The sequence below is a fragment of the Syngnathus leptorhynchus genome, chromosome 11, assembly GCF_054491065.1.
Source record: "Syngnathus leptorhynchus isolate UIUO chromosome 11, UIUO_Slep, whole genome shotgun sequence".
NCBI lineage: Eukaryota > Metazoa > Chordata > Actinopteri > Syngnathiformes > Syngnathidae > Syngnathus > Syngnathus leptorhynchus.
The window spans coordinates 291923-306556 of NC_141205.1; the positions used below are offsets into that span (position 1 = coordinate 291923).

General features: G+C 50.5%; 3 protein-coding genes across 4 annotated transcripts; all 3 read left to right on the plus strand.

Moving 5' to 3' along the window:
- Nucleotides 1-320: 320 nt before the first annotated feature.
- On the plus strand, nucleotides 321-2231 carry ube2v1 (ubiquitin-conjugating enzyme E2 variant 1). 2 transcript variants are annotated; one of them, XM_085924751.1, is made up of 4 exons: nucleotides 321-447; nucleotides 1186-1334; nucleotides 1501-1626; nucleotides 1811-2231. In XM_085924751.1, exons 1-4 carry the CDS (start codon nucleotides 426-428, stop codon nucleotides 1952-1954), a joined length of 441 nt encoding a protein of 146 aa, XP_085780877.1. In that variant the 5' UTR covers nucleotides 321-425; the 3' UTR covers nucleotides 1955-2231. The 2 variants fall into 2 exon arrangements, with proteins under 2 accessions (XP_085780877.1, XP_085780876.1); XM_085924750.1 differs by lacking the exon at nucleotides 321-447 and adding an exon at nucleotides 628-1117.
- A 4733-nt stretch (nucleotides 2232-6964) lies between these two features.
- Nucleotides 6965-9622, plus strand: LOC147048642 (uncharacterized). Its single transcript, XM_085924566.1, has 2 exons — nucleotides 6965-7220; nucleotides 8325-9622. The coding sequence occupies exons 1-2, from the start codon at nucleotides 7058-7060 to the stop codon at nucleotides 9017-9019; spliced, it is 858 nt and encodes a 285-aa protein (XP_085780692.1). The 5' UTR covers nucleotides 6965-7057; the 3' UTR covers nucleotides 9020-9622.
- Nucleotides 9623-12014: 2392 nt separating this feature from the next.
- LOC147048643 (transcription factor 15-like) lies at nucleotides 12015-13280 on the plus strand. Its single transcript, XM_085924473.1, has 2 exons — nucleotides 12015-12556; nucleotides 12816-13280. The coding sequence occupies exons 1-2, from the start codon at nucleotides 12038-12040 to the stop codon at nucleotides 12879-12881; spliced, it is 585 nt and encodes a 194-aa protein (XP_085780599.1). The 5' UTR covers nucleotides 12015-12037; the 3' UTR covers nucleotides 12882-13280.
- The last annotated feature ends 1354 nt before the right edge of the window (nucleotides 13281-14634 follow it).

Sequence of the window (14634 nt, forward strand, 5' to 3'; positions counted from 1 at the left end):
ATTGCCCCAAGGTGTGGACGCGAATGGCTGGCAACCGGTCCAAAGTAAAACATGATTTATGGCATCGAACGCAGTGTGTAATTTCGCATGGTGCTGTCTAATTGTGTCCAGCAGACGGCGTTCGCATACCACAAAGGTTTCCCCAGTCTACCTGCTTAGAGGGGGGGGGGTCTATTTGTGTTCTAATTTCAATGTTTGTGGATGAGTCACATATGATTGAGTGTAGATATTTAGACTAAGCAACAACAAAACAAAACATAAACCTTTAAACGTAAAGCACGCAAGTAGCAGCGAGAGCGCAAAGGTAGACGATCAAATAAACAACGCGTTCATGTGCACACTTTTTGGTTTCGTCCGTTTGGACGCGCGCGCTCCACACCGTACTCAATGTCATACGTGCGCGTCACCGAGAAACTGTGACCAAGATGGCGTGTCCACACGTATCAAGTAAGCAGCTCACTTTTTCTTTTCCCATAGCACAGCCAATATCTTTTGATTGACTTTGAGATGTTTGGCTTTTTATTTTTTATCAACAAGATAGCTTAACAGTGTGAGGTCTTAGTGCTTTGGACTCTCGCAGTTGTGCTTGATACCCGCCGCATTGGTACTTGATAGCTTAGTTTTAGCTTAGCTTAGCTTAGCTAACTGGCCGCCAACCTTTGAGCCATTACGAGGTTTGCCGGATCAGAGAATAAGGGCATTTCTAAAAAACGTAAACGCAGTTAAACGCTGTCACAGTCGTCATCATGTTGGTTTAATTTCATGCTGCGAAAACCCCGCATAGCAAGAAACGGCTGCGACAGCACGGCAATGGGGGAAAAAAAGTTCACTCGTATTCTCAACACGTTGGAATGGATACTCATTGGAAGATTCCTGGCAAATGATGTTGGTGGACTTGTCCAAAGCTGGCCGTAAAATGAGCAAACTTGAAATCCTTCCGCGAGAGGATAGTTCGAAACCGTGTTTAGCATTCGCAACAACATAAGAATGACTGATCCTGATGTTGACCTTACGTTCCCAACTGTTATCGGCACGTACAGCTTTGAAATGTGTCACATGCCCAGTGTGATTTGGATCATGGCCACACATCCTATTTGGCCACCATTGCGTGGAGAAGGCAAGCCCTTCCTTTAGTGTATATTATCTGGCATAACAAGTAAGACCTGTATTTGTGTGTGTGTGAAGATGTGGTAGTTCCACGCAATTTCCGGCTGCTGGAAGAACTGGACGACGGTCAGAAAGGAGTGGGAGACGGCACGGTGAGTTGGGGCCTTGTCAACGACGACGATATGACCCTCACTAACTGGAATGCTACCATCATCGGCCCCCCCAAGGTGAGGAATAAAGAAAGGTCTTATCTGACTATGTTTTTGGTGCGTTTGTTCACATTTTAGACGGCCGTACAACACTGCTAACTGTGAATATGTTCTCACCTCACCTTCCGAGTCGTCAACGTTATCGGTGCAGCTTGTAACGCTAGTTTTGTTTGTTTGTTTGTAGACAGTCTATGACGGCAGAATATACTGTCTGAAAATTGAATGTGGACCCAGATACCCAGATCATCCTCCTCATGTACGTTTTTTGCACAAGATCAACATGGTTGGAGTACATACATCGAATGGCGTTGTAAGTATGCAGCTTTCGCGACTGTGTTTAGTGCCGCGCGTGCGTGCGTGTACAAACTGTACATGTATCCATTCTCACCCGCACACGCCAGTGTCCAGTGTGACGACACCCTCTGGTCCTTTTGAGCAAACAGCGTGTTTCTGATGGCTTACCTAACCTGTCGGTGGTTTGCTGTCGTTTGCAGGTGGACATAAAGGCCCTGCCCCGCTTGTCCAGATGGAAAAACACTTACACGATCCGCATGGTGCTCACGGAGCTCAAACAACACATGACAATGAAAGAGAACTACAAGCTTTCCCAGCCACCCGAGGGCCAAATGTACAACTGATGCATCTGCCCACGTCCCTTGCTTGCGCTCATCCACTTACACAAAGAAGCAGACACACATGCAAGCAAATTCCATCCCACAAATTCAACACTGGCTAGAGCACAAGTGTCAATTGATTCCAAACGAGAGCGGGAATAATCATAATCATCACAGCTGATTTCCTGGCCCATTTTGCTCCACAGGGACGATCTTGAGTTTACAATCCCCAAAATACTGTGTATTTGGCTTGTTTGTTTTTGTGTGCGTGCGTATACTGATTATATGTTGCAATCCTAAATTGTTCATAGCTTATACTGTACTGTGGTTCCATCAGTGGTTTCAGCCCATTCCGAGTTTTGTTTTTAGATAACAAAGCAGACTTTTTTTGCTCTAGCTCCCAACTAGATTCCCATATTCTAAACCACACTTCTCGCCTATTGAACAAGATCTCCACATTGTGCGAACCCAAAGATGTGAATGAGTTGGTCCGAGGTGCGTGTCTGGTTCAAGCCACTCTATTAGGCAACGTGCACGGCAAGACTTGTGTGTGTGTCGTAACGAATGCTTTGTGACTCATTGTGAGCCAGATGTGGGACAGGACGGGAGAGGCTTACGGCTGCGGAGAACCCAGTATATGCTTGTAACTTTTCCAGTTGGCCACTTTACAGTGGCTTGTGCAAACTTTTCTTTCTATTTTTTTTTTTGGGGGGGGGGGGGGGGGGGGCGTTTCTGGGCTGAGCGTGCGTGCACCCTGCAGTAGTCACCTGTCATTTTCTGAGTTGCCTGCCATTAAGCAATGTATGGCTTTGGATGTTTATTTTGTAACAGGAAAATTCAATCAGGGTGACGGGGACCTTTGTTTGAATTAAATGTTATGACTTTTGCACTTTGTGTATGGTGATTTTCCAAGCAAATGATAAAAGCTGAGACCACGAGACATTTCTATCACTGGCGGCGGTAGCGGCGGTAGCGGCGGCAGTGGCGGCAGCGGCGGCGTGTTCCAAACAATACAGTGTGTGTGTGTGCGTGTGTGTGTGTGCGCGCGCGTCTGTGTGTGTGTGTGTGTGCGCGCGCGAAAGTGAGCAGAGCCATGAAATGAAAATGCCATTTTTCCGCGGTACCTCTGATTTGCACCAATTCTTCCCTTAACCAATAAATGCATTCCCACGTATAGCAGACTCAAAGTGATGGCATGATGCAATCTTTTCTTTTTGTCATTCTTAGCTGTTGGACATCAAATTTGATGCTTAGTTTATGTACTCCAACGGACGCGACAGGAATTGGCCCTTTGCAGGTGAAGCCAGAGCAGCCATCTTGTGTTGCCACTTTTTGCTTGTGTGCGTCTTTTATCAAGGATCACCAAAGAGGAACGAGTGTTGCGCTTCCGTGATGAGAGTAGCTTGCTTTGAAAAACTGCGAGCTCTCTGGTCTGCCTTACAATGTCAAGAGAAACACGTGGAGCCCTTTGTCCGTTGATGGCAAGTCAAAGCTGATGACTGCTGAACGCCATTTCCAGACGACAGTAGGTGCGTGCGTGCCTTTCCACTTTGAAGAGGAGTGGCATCCCGCTAACCCAGTTGGACCGGCTCCTTTGGCTCCTTTGAGCTCTGTGATTGAACTCTTTGCTTGCTTGCTTGCTTGCTTGCTTGCTTGCTTGCTTGCTTGCTTGCTTGCTTCCTCCTACGTTTGAGATGAATTCAGTGTTAGTCTTCATTGAGTATTAAAGATTCACAGCAGCGGCTTGGCTCCTTTCACCTGATCATCCTGCGTGTGTGGTTGGTTCCAAACAGTGGCTCCACGGGATAAATGTGAGACAACCATTCAGTTAAAAAATGCAAACTATGATTGCCAGTGTAGAAGGGGGGAGGGGGGGGGTCAAAGTCCGCTTTATTGTCAATTTCTTCACATGCCAGGCACACAAAGAGATCGAAATTACGTTTCCCACCGTCCCACGGTGACTAGACAGTACACAACACTCACATCAAACAGCACAAAGAGTAAAAACGAACAGACAAGAGCAACAAATAAGTTATAAGCAAATAACCCAAATAATAAACAATAAATAGACAAATAAGAGCAGCAAAATGGAGCAAGCGCGCTAATAGCAGACAGCCAGATCATAGCGCAAAAGAACAGGACGTCATGTAGCAGAGGGTGGAGGGGGGAGGGAATTCAGGATCCGGACAGCTTGGAGCACGAAGCTGTCCCTGAGTCTGGTGGTGCGGGAGCGCAGGCATCTGTATCTCTTCCTAGAGGGCAGAAGTACAAACAAAGAGTGAGCGGGGTGACTCTCATCACACACAATCGCAGCCGCTTTGCGGGTGAGACGGGAGGCGTAAACTTCCTTCAGGGAGGGGAGTGGAGCCCCGATGATTTTACTCGCAGTGGTCACTATGCGCTGCAGGGCCTTCATGTTGTACTCAGAGCAGCCACCACCCCACACAGCGATGCAGCTGGAGAGGACGCTCTCAATGGTGCCACGGTAGAATGTGGTCATGACGGTGGGAGGAGCACTTGCCCGCCTGAGTTTCCGCAGAAAGTACAGGCGGCGGTGGGCCTTCTTCGCCAGCGACGCAGTGTTGGTGGTCCAGGAGAGGTCCTCACTGATGTGCACCCCCAGGAATCTGGTGCTACTCACTCTCTCCACCACAGCTCCGTTGACGGTCAGCGGCAGGTGGTGGGCGTGACCCTTCCGGAAGTCAATGATAATCTCCTTGGTCTTGTTGACGTTCAGCAGAAGGTTGTTGTCCCTGCACCAAGCGGCCAAAAGGTCGACCTCCGATCTGTAGTGAGTCTCGTCGCCACCGGTGATCAGACCCACCACAGTCGTGTCGTCGGCATATTTCAGCACGCGGTTGCTGCCGTAGGTCGCAGTGCAGTCATGCGTCAGCAGGGTGAAGAGCAGCGGACTGAGCACGCAGCCTTGAGGGGCCCCCGTGCTCAGCGTGATGCTGCCGGAGACACTGTCGCCCACACGCACTACTTGAGGCCTCTGACAGAGGAAGTCCAGTAGCCAGTTGCAAAGGGAGGTACTGAGGCCCAGCTTGACAAGTTTGCAAATGAGACGCTGTGGAACAATGGTGTTGAATGCAGAACTGAAGTCCACAAACAGCAATCTCACATACGAGTCCCTGTTCTCCAGGTGGGTGAGGGCAGAGTGGAGGGCAGAGCAGATGGCATCCTCAGAGGACCGATTGGGTTGGAAGGCAAACTGGAAGGGGTCCACGGTGGGGGGAAGAACAGATCTGACGTGCGCCAAAACAAGCCTCTCAAAGCACTTCATGACGATGGGGGTCAGTGCCACAGGGCGGTAGTCATTGAAGCAGGAGGGAGCAGGATTTTTCGGCACAGGTATGATGGTGGCAGCCTTGAAGCAAGACGGGACGACGGCCTGCCTCAGGGAAATGTTAAAGATGTCCGTGAAGACATCCATCAGCTCCTCAGCGCAGTCCTTCAGCGCCCGTCCCGGGATGTTGTCCGGGCCCGCCGCCTTACGGGTGTTGATAGCAGCAAGCGTCCTCCTCACGCGAACAGCAGAGAGGCACAGAGGCTGCTCGTCCGGATGGGGAGGGGTCTTCAGCGGGCAAGTGTCGTTCTGAGCGTCGAAGCGAGCAAAGAAGCGGTTCAGTTCTTTGAGCAGAGGGACGTCGCCCTCACAGCTCTGCGGCGCGGGCTTGTAGTCCGTGATTGTCTGTATGCCTCGCCACAGGCTCCGAGCATCCTTGCTGTCTTTGAAGTGAGCAGTAATCTTGGAAGAGAACGCCTTTTTCGCATCCTTGATGCCCCGGGACAGTTTCGCCCTTGCTGATCTCACGCTCGCTGCATCCCCAGCCCTGTAGGCTTTGTCTCTGGCCCTCAGGAGCCCAAGGACAGCCCCTGTCAGCCATGGCTTCCAGTTAGCCCGAGTGACGACGTACTTTGTGAGGGTCACATCATCAATGCACTTAGCGATGTAAGAAGTCACAGAGTCAGCATACTCCTCAATGTCCGTCCGATTGTCGCAAGTGGCTGCCTGCTTAAACATTTCCCAGTCTGTAGTGCCAAAGCAGTCCCGAAGAGCATCAGAGGCCCCCTCAGGCCACACCCTAACACGTTTGCGAACCGGCCTGGAAGTTCTCACTCTCTGTCTGTACGCGGGGGTAAGCAGAACGGTGACGTGGTCAGAAAGTCCGATGTTGGGGAGGGGGGTGGCCTTGAAAGCTCCTATATGTGCAGTGTAGACCAAGTCCAGGAAGCTGCCACCACACGTTGGAAAAGTAACATGCTGGTGAAGCTTTGGAAAGACAGACTTCAGGTCAGCATGATTAAAATCACCAGCGAAGATGATGAGACCGTCAGGGTGCGCCGTCTGCTGATCACTGACAGCCCGATACAGTTCATTAAGGACCGTGATCCTGTCACTTCATTTGTAGTTTCAGATTCCAATAGACAAGTGAGTGGATAGCAGCAAGGTCTTGGCTGTGCTACCAACTGCCTTAGCTACTTCGTTGAGAGACAATGGCAGACGAGATGTTTGGTGTACTGTCACCCTACATGCTCCTGCACCACTATTGTCTCCTCTCTTAAGGGGGAGGTGATAAGTGTGTGCTGTGCGCGCGTGCACGTGTGGTAATTTGATGTGTGTCCCTTGGGATATTTGATGGATTAATGCTAAGTAGCTCCCTTCGCGGACTCACCACCTGATCTATTTAAAAGGAAAGGCTGGATGGAGTAATGCTGAGCTCAGCTCGTTGAGCATCTATTGCCCGTCATCCACCCGCCCCCCAGCAAGCTCTCTCTCTCTCTCTCTCTCTCTCTCTCTCTCTCTCTCTCTCTCTCTCTCTCTCTCTCTCGCCCCCTCTCTGCCCCGTCTCCTCCGCACCACTTTCCATCTTTATCTCCATCCTGTCTGTGCTTTCTCTCTTTCTGCAGTTTTTTTTTGACACACGTCCTCTTCTTCTCTTCCTTTCCTACAAAGCTGAGCTTGTCAGGCATTTTAAGTGTCGTTGTTTTTTTGCACTATATTTAGCGTTTGGGCAGCAACCTAAAACTTGGCAGACTTCACGTCTTTTCTCTTTCTTTCTTTCTTTCTTTCTTTCTTTCTTTCTTGCTTTCTTTGGGGTTTTTTTCCTTCTTTTTTTCGGAATGCCGCGCTCCTTTTTGGTGAAGCAGCCCAAGGGTCCCGACTACTACCAGCAGCAGCAGCAGCAGCAGCAGCAAAGTGAGCAGCACTGGGACGATTCGTACTCTGTGAGACATAGCATCACAGAGTCCGCGAGCAACTTGGCGCTCCATTTGACTGAAAAGGGTGAGTTTTTCTTTCCACTTTTATACGAGTACAGGTGTAGTAGGAAATGTTTGATTTGGAAATGCACGACCTTGCTTTTGCTACTAAACCAGTGTGGGAAAGAGCCTCAAATCCTCTGCGGGCAGCTTTGTAAAGCCCATGACTTGTTTTGTAACTCAGGAGACTAAATAGTATTCAGGTCATTCTGGCTCAGTCAGATGAATAGCCAAACTCAATCAAACAGCTAAATGATGTCTCTTAAACGCCGGGCTATGTACTTCAGTACACATACGAACGAACGTATGTAGGTGGGAATCGGGCACAACACAAACTGAAATGGTGCAGATGCCCTTGAGTCTTACCTCCCTCCCATCCCCCCTTCCCTCCTCCATCTCACCATCTGATCGTGCAGGATGTTAGATAGCCACAGGGAATACGTATGCAGCAACACAATCCATACGTGATGGAGAAGGAGGCAAAATACCTAGACTGCAGTACTTACTGCAAGTAATCCAGTCAAATGCAACATGAACAGCAGCACATTTGAATGGCTCATATTTGTGAGATGAACAGCATGGCTATATTTTGGGGGATGGAGCATTGAAAGAGAGAGATTTTCCATTGCTTGAATTGTCCCCCAGATAGATTCAGGGTGCCAGCTGTCTGCTCGCCTTTGTTTTGCGCTGATGGCGGTGGGGGCTCGATAAAACCACGGCCTGCCGTCAAGATCGCCCCCCCTCCCTTCCGTGCCCCTCACACACGCCGCACATAAAGAGCCTCCTTTTCCCAAAACACCTGTCACTCAGTCGCTCCATTAGCATAGTCACGAAGCCGCTAAAAATATCACAGCTTGCCAATGATGTAATTTAGCCAGGGAGGGGCTTCTAGGCGAGGCGAGGCGAGCCTCGTTGCGATTGCACTCTGGATCTTTTTCCAAAGTCAGCACATGACTTTTTGGAGAGCGCTTGTTGATTGGGACAAGGACTCGTATACTCCAAGCCTGCTCCATCTGCTTCTCCCAAATCACCTCCCGTGTTACTTTTCCTATCGATGAACGGATGGGCTCAAATTGTCTCTGCATTTATTTCATTGGATGAAATATCTTTCCCACACCAATTTCCCCAGGCTACATCCGTGATTACATCCTTCCCTCAGTGCTGCAAACCACCAAGCTGTCCGGCGGCAGCAGCGGGGACGAATTCTCCGACCTGGAGTACGACCCACGCAGCCCGGCCTCCGACACCTCGGCGGAGTCGGACGTGAGCGCCTTCCTGGTCTCTGACGGACGCTCCGGCCGGAGACCTAAGCGTGGATCAAAGGGCGGCGAGGGCGAAAGGTCGGCGGGCCGCTCATCCAAATCCCAAAGTCGGCGGTGGGCGTGCGGCCAGTGCGGCAAATGTTACGCCACCTCGTCCAACCTGAGCAGGCACAAGCAGACGCACCGGAGCCTGGACGGCCGGCAAGCCCGAAAGTGTCCCACCTGCCACAAAATGTACGTGTCCATGCCGGCCTTATCCATGCACGTGCTCACCCACGACTTGAAGCACGGCTGCTCGTTGTGCGGCAAAGCCTTCAGCCGGCCCTGGCTCCTGCGGGGCCACATGCGCTCCCACACGGGCGAGAAACCCTTCGCCTGCGCCCACTGCGGCAAAGCCTTTGCCGACCGCTCCAACCTGCGCGCCCACATGCAGACGCATTCGGCCTTCAAGCGCTACTCGTGTCGACGCTGCCGCAAAAGCTTTGCGCTCAAGTCTTACTTGAACAAGCACTACGAGTCGGCGTGCCGTCCAGCCGAGGACCGGTGCGGCTCAGACCACTGATTGCGAAAGCATCCCGGCCCTCCGAGCGTCCCGGAGGACGGCCCTCCGAGCGTTCCGGCCGACAGCCCTCCGAGCGTCCCGGCCGACAGCCCTCCGAGCATCCCGGCCGACAGCCCTCCGAGCGTCCCGGCCGACAGCCCTCCGTCGCATCCTTTTTATACGTGCAATAACATCGGAGCAAGCGCTCAAACTACTCAGCAATTCGATGCCAAGAATTTCTATTTGATTCAAATGCTACCTCTATTTATTTCGGGGACAATAAGTTCACATCAAACATGGTTTCATCAGTGAAAGATGATTTGGATGTGATCAATTCAGGGGGACGCATTGAGCGAGCGCTCACCTTTGTGAGGCTGGAGCTGATGCCTTCCTTCCTTCCTTCCTTCCTTCCTTCCTTCCTTCCTTCCTTCCTTCCTTCCTTCCTTGCTTCCTTCCTTCCTTCCTTCCTTCCTTCCTTCCTTCCTTCCTTCCTTCCTTCCTTCAGCATTCCGCAAACACGCCTCTTAAATGAGCCCTACTGAGGAGAAGCAGTCTAGAAAATGGAAGAATGAATTTCGTCTATTATTTATTTGTATTGATCTTATATGATTTGGATTTTCAAAGCCGTCAACTGTTTTGTTGCCAACAAAAATCAAAGTATATTCTGCCGTGCTTTTATTGGGTCTGAGCACAATAAAGGTATTCCAATGGAATTATGAAATATGCGTCTGGTTTGTGGTCGAGCAAAAATAAAAATTCGGCTTAAACGGAGCTAGCCCGACAGCTGGATAGATTGCTAGATTTTTTTTTCTTTGATTCTATTTCTTCTTGTTCTTTATTGACCCACATTTGCAGGATGTTTATGTAGTTGGTTGCGCCTCCCTGCCAGCAGAGGGAACACCTGGCCGCTGCCTGAGCGCATGAAGCATTGCTGGGTCGGTCAGGAGTCGTGAGAAGTGGCCTCGCCGGTCCAGACCAAGCAAGCCCCAGCTATACCGAGCGCTCAGTGACCTCGGCAGCCACAGGGGAAATAAGAAGTATGCATCTCAACAGACCTCATACAGCTATTTTTAAACACACACTGCACGTCCTGCTGGATAGGCTGAAACAAAGTACCCAGTTACTCAGTGTAAATGTACTGTATAAAAGTACTCTGGGTGAGAAAAGTGCCAAAATGACTTGATGTGCGTGCACAGGCAAAGGAGCAGGTGACCTTTTTGGCTTCTGGCTGGCTGTTTGCCAATCAACAGAGAGGATATGATTGTCTCGTCCATCCACAACAGGCAGCGGATGAGACTTTTTATAGTGCCGCCGGTTGGACCTCCATGCGTGTCGGACAATGAGCAACTTGTAGATTCCAGCGATGCGATAAAGTCTTTATCAGCAAAAGCCTTCACTCAGGCATCCCGGGTGGCTTTGGAGGAAGCACACTTTCAGTTTCTGGGGAAGCACCAAAAAGTGGACTGCAGAGTGGCTGGCTGGCTAGCTGGCTGGCTTTCATGAGGTCAACTTCCTGAATCATGTTTTTTGGGAGATGAGCTGCTCATCAGTCCAGGAGCAAGAAGCGGCCACCAAAAAGTGGACTGCAGAGTGGCTGGCTGACTGACTGACAGGCAGGCAGGCCGGCTGGCCGGCCGGCCGACTGGCAGGCCGGTCGGCTGGCCGACGGGCAGGCCGGTCGGCCGGCTGGCTTTCACGAGGTCAACTTCCTGAATGAAAAGAGCGGCTTTGGAAAAGATCTGCTCATTTTTCTTTCTTTGCAGTTGCAGATTCCATTGCTTGCTTTCTTACGTAGAAAATGGCGACACTTCATTAGGACCGGAATCACCTCAGCAGGCATTGCGTGGCATTCCTCTAAGTCACGACGTGTGCGGGCGGGGGTGGAGTATTTACGATTCCAAACTGTGACGTGACGGGAGGCACCGAGGGAGAGAAAGTGCAGCGGGGTCGTGTTGCCGGAAGGCCGAATGTGCCGAAACACCCTCCCACTTTATGAGCCCGGGTCCCGCATAGGTCGGTCACACTTGTTAGTGCAGCTGAGCCGGAGGCCAGGGGCCAGCGCTGGGGCCAGCGATGGCCTGCTTTCATGTGGCGCTGCGACGGCACGCACTCTTCCCCTCCACAGCCAGCACGGGCCAATCTGGAAGCCATTTGTTCACTTTCCACAGAGAAAGTTCAGACGCAGTCACCCTCGGCATCTGCCGACTGTTTATTTAGCCTCGGCTCTTAAGCCGTTAGCCCAAATGAAAAATCCACAGCTCACCTCAGACCTGCGTCGGTCGCTCATTTGCTTTTATTCACAACATGCAAGTGGTTTTCTATTTTTGGATGGTGGAGAGTGGCTTAGTTGATTCACATTGTCACTCACGTGAGCCTTCTTGAGCTGGCCCTGCCTGTGGCATTGTCAAGTGAGCGCGCCCAATGTTTTGGACTGCAGCCGAGCCGCGCTCCCAACATGGTTGTTTCTAAAAACTCCAAAGGGCTCCATAGATCTGCGAGGCAAAGCGAAGCGACGCGACGCAAAGCGAAGCGACGCAAAGCAAAAGCACACCCCCTCCAACACCGCCCCGCCCCGCCAAGACAGCTCCTCGTCTCGTCCTGCCTCCGACAACTCCATCTATCTTGATGAAACGTGAAACGGACGGCTGAGCAAACATTTGGCGGCCGGGTACTTGTTTGCTTCTGTCTCCATGCAGCTGTTGAAGTGCATGGGGAAAAAAAAAAAAAAAAAGAGAGAGAGAGAGAGAGAGAGAGAGAGAGAGAGAGAGAGAGAGAGAGAGAGAGAGAGAGAGCCGTGTTCCAGTAATCGCGCGCCAGCCAGTCAGCCAGTCAGCCAGCCAGTCTTCCAGCCAGTCAGCCAGCCAGTCTTCCAGCCAGCCAGCCAGCCAGCCAGCCAGCCAGCCAGCCAGTCTTCCAGCCAGCCAGCCAGTCTTCCAGCCAGCCAGCCAGTCTTCCAGCCAGTCTTCCAGCCAGCCAGCCAGTCGGCCAGCCAGCCAGCCAGCCAGCCAGCCAGCCAGCCAGCCAGCCAGCCAGCCACCAATGATGGCTTTCACGATGCTCAGGCCGATGTCGGCTCATTCCTTCGCCTTCTCCGTTGACCTGAGCCTGGCGTCGGACGAGGACGAAGGGAACCGCAGCGAGAGCGAAGGCAGCACGGACAAGGGTTATGGCTGGTGCGCGGCGGCGGCGGCAACGGTGGCACCGCGCTCCGGCGGCACCGGCGAGGTTGTGGTGGTAGAGCAGCGAAACGTCGCCAACGCCAGAGAGAGACACCGGACTCAGAACGTCAACACGGCTTTCAGCGCATTACGGACGCTCATTCCCACGGAACCGGTGGACCGAAAGCTGTCCAAAATCGAAACGCTTCGCCTGGCGTCCAGCTATATTTCGCACCTGGCCAACGTGCTGCAGGTGGTGGGCGACGACGAGAGGGACGGGGACGCCTGCAGCGGCGGCGGCGGCGCCGCTTCTCACGGCGTGTCTCCGTGTCTGAGGGCCAGCGGAGACTCCGGACAGCCCCGGAGCATCTGCACCTTCTGCCTCAGCAAACAGCGCAAAGTAAGCGGTTGGTTACATTGGCCGATGTAGGGCTCACCAAACTTTTGGAGAAGGTCAGCAACTTCTTGCGTACTGATGACGCATTCGAGGCCAATTGGATTCTGCTCAAAAGAATGTGTGTGATTGATTATGAATAGCTCACGACTTTTGTCTTTGCATTCAACCTACCTATGTATTTGTTATTGTTGTTGAAATGATTGTGAAGATCATCTGACTGACTGACAGACTGACTGACAGCCATTTCCTTCTTTGTTTCCAGGTTAAAGACAGACGATATTGTGTGAAAATGCTAGGAGGGCCAGCGAGAAAAATACATTCTCGATAAAACTCTCCTTTCACTGGAACTGAGAATGACCACCGAAGACTCTGTTCTGTGAGTCTTTTGAATGTTGTTGGGTTTATTTTTTCCCCACCAAACAAGAGTTGTGGCTCAGGTATGCATATTAATGCTTCATAATATGACTTGATATTAATGTGAGATAAAGCATCAACATCATTTGTTCACGGTTATTTGTCAAACATGGCAAATTTTGTCAAATGCTCTTGTACTTATGCATTGTTCATAATGAGGAATGTAAAAACGTATTGACGGAATGCCATACGATAAGAAGGCTCAATGAATGTTTTTTTTCTGCAAAAATATCCGCAGACTCCAATTTCAAAGATGGATTTGTTTTTTCTTGTTGCTCATGGCTTCAGACAACCTGGTGAGAAAATAATGAAAAGGAGCTCATTTTTTGTTCTTTCCACCCATTTTATGAATTGACATGGCCTTTCATGTGAGATGTTTTTGGATGAAATCATTTCCTTCAAATCAAGTCTGAGTGTTGATTGATCACGTCGATGTTTTGTAAGCTTTTCTCACAGATGACCGCTTTTTGCTCGAGAACTATCAAATTCTGCAGTGGAAAGCAGCGACGGGGTCCACATTTCATTTTGTGTTCGGGGAGCTCGCCGTCTTTTTTTTCTTCCATTCGATTGACTCCTATTCCCAAATTCTGGACCCCAAAGTCATCAGGTGTAATTTGTACACACACTTACATCTTGTACCTTTTCTGTATGACTGTCTTCATCCGGAGAAAAACCTGTATGGGGAATTCCAGTAAGCTCCTCAATCAAGTGTCATGCCAAAGAATCACAAGAAAGGAAGCCACTGTGGAATCCTATTCTTTTAGCAATAGCGTACCTACGCAACGTGCTCTTTGGGGCGGTAGTTCACGTTGAGTGCCAATTAAGGAGATCGGAATCAGTGTCAGCTTTGGGAATAGTTTAAAGGCAAAACAGGAAAGACACAAATGAGCTTTCTTCCATCTATTGTGATGGCCCGTGATTACTCGTGGGAGGGACATGACTACATTGCTGGACCACTGCCAAAAAGCTCCAAAGAAATTCCAAAAGTCTGGCTGGGCCTTCTCATAGAGTAACAACGGTCTTCCTGGGTTTACGAAAATCTTCAAATGAGACTTGTTACATTGTCCACCAAGTTGATCTTTGGCATGCCTGGCTTCTCCCTACCACACATTTGGTGTTGGTCAGTCACAGCTAAGACGTGACACACAGCTGCTGTTAAGGGTCATGCGGCAAACCAGGAGAGAGAAGAAATAGGAGAATCCTTGAGGATCTATCTACAAGTGTACCCTCATAATGTTGATGGCAGCACTGTCCTTAAGCCCCAATCTTGTTGGCTCAGGCCATTTTCCGAAAAGGGAAACCATATTCGTCCAACTAGCTAGAAGTCATTCCAGCAAAAATGTTGCAAAAAAAGGAACTCGTGAAAAATCCAACACTGGTGCTCATACCTTCTCCTCCTGCATTTCAGAAACGTGCTTATCTTTGTTTCGAATTGAAGACTCTTCCGTTATTCGTGGCTTCGAATCGAGTGTGAAAGGTTCGTTGCTTATGTCATACTAGCGCCACGATTGTTCATCACGACGGCATGGAACTAAGGTTTGAATCCTTTGTCGCAGAAAACAAAATGCACTTTCCAACTTTTCACCTGTGTGTACTAAGAGCTCATTAGAAGCTGCTGTTCACAATCCTCCCGTAGCCAGGTGGACCATTGCTTCACGAGTCCCAGA

Coding starts and splice junctions, on each gene's coding strand:
- ube2v1 (XM_085924750.1), top strand. CDS start 988: ATGACTGATCCTGATGTTGACCTTACGTTCCCAACTGTTATCGGCACG. Junction 1,118..1,185: donor GCCACCATTGCGTGGAGAAG/GCAAGCCCTTCC, acceptor GTGTGTGTGAAG/ATGTGGTAGTTCCACGCAAT. Junction 1,335..1,500: donor CCATCATCGGCCCCCCCAAG/GTGAGGAATAAA, acceptor GTTTGTTTGTAG/ACAGTCTATGACGGCAGAAT.
- LOC147048642 (XM_085924566.1), top strand. CDS start 7,058: ATGCCGCGCTCCTTTTTGGTGAAGCAGCCCAAGGGTCCCGACTACTAC. Junction 7,221..8,324: donor GCTCCATTTGACTGAAAAGG/GTGAGTTTTTCT, acceptor CAATTTCCCCAG/GCTACATCCGTGATTACATC.
- LOC147048643 (XM_085924473.1), top strand. CDS start 12,038: ATGATGGCTTTCACGATGCTCAGGCCGATGTCGGCTCATTCCTTCGCC. Junction 12,557..12,815: donor GCCTCAGCAAACAGCGCAAA/GTAAGCGGTTGG, acceptor CTTTGTTTCCAG/GTTAAAGACAGACGATATTG.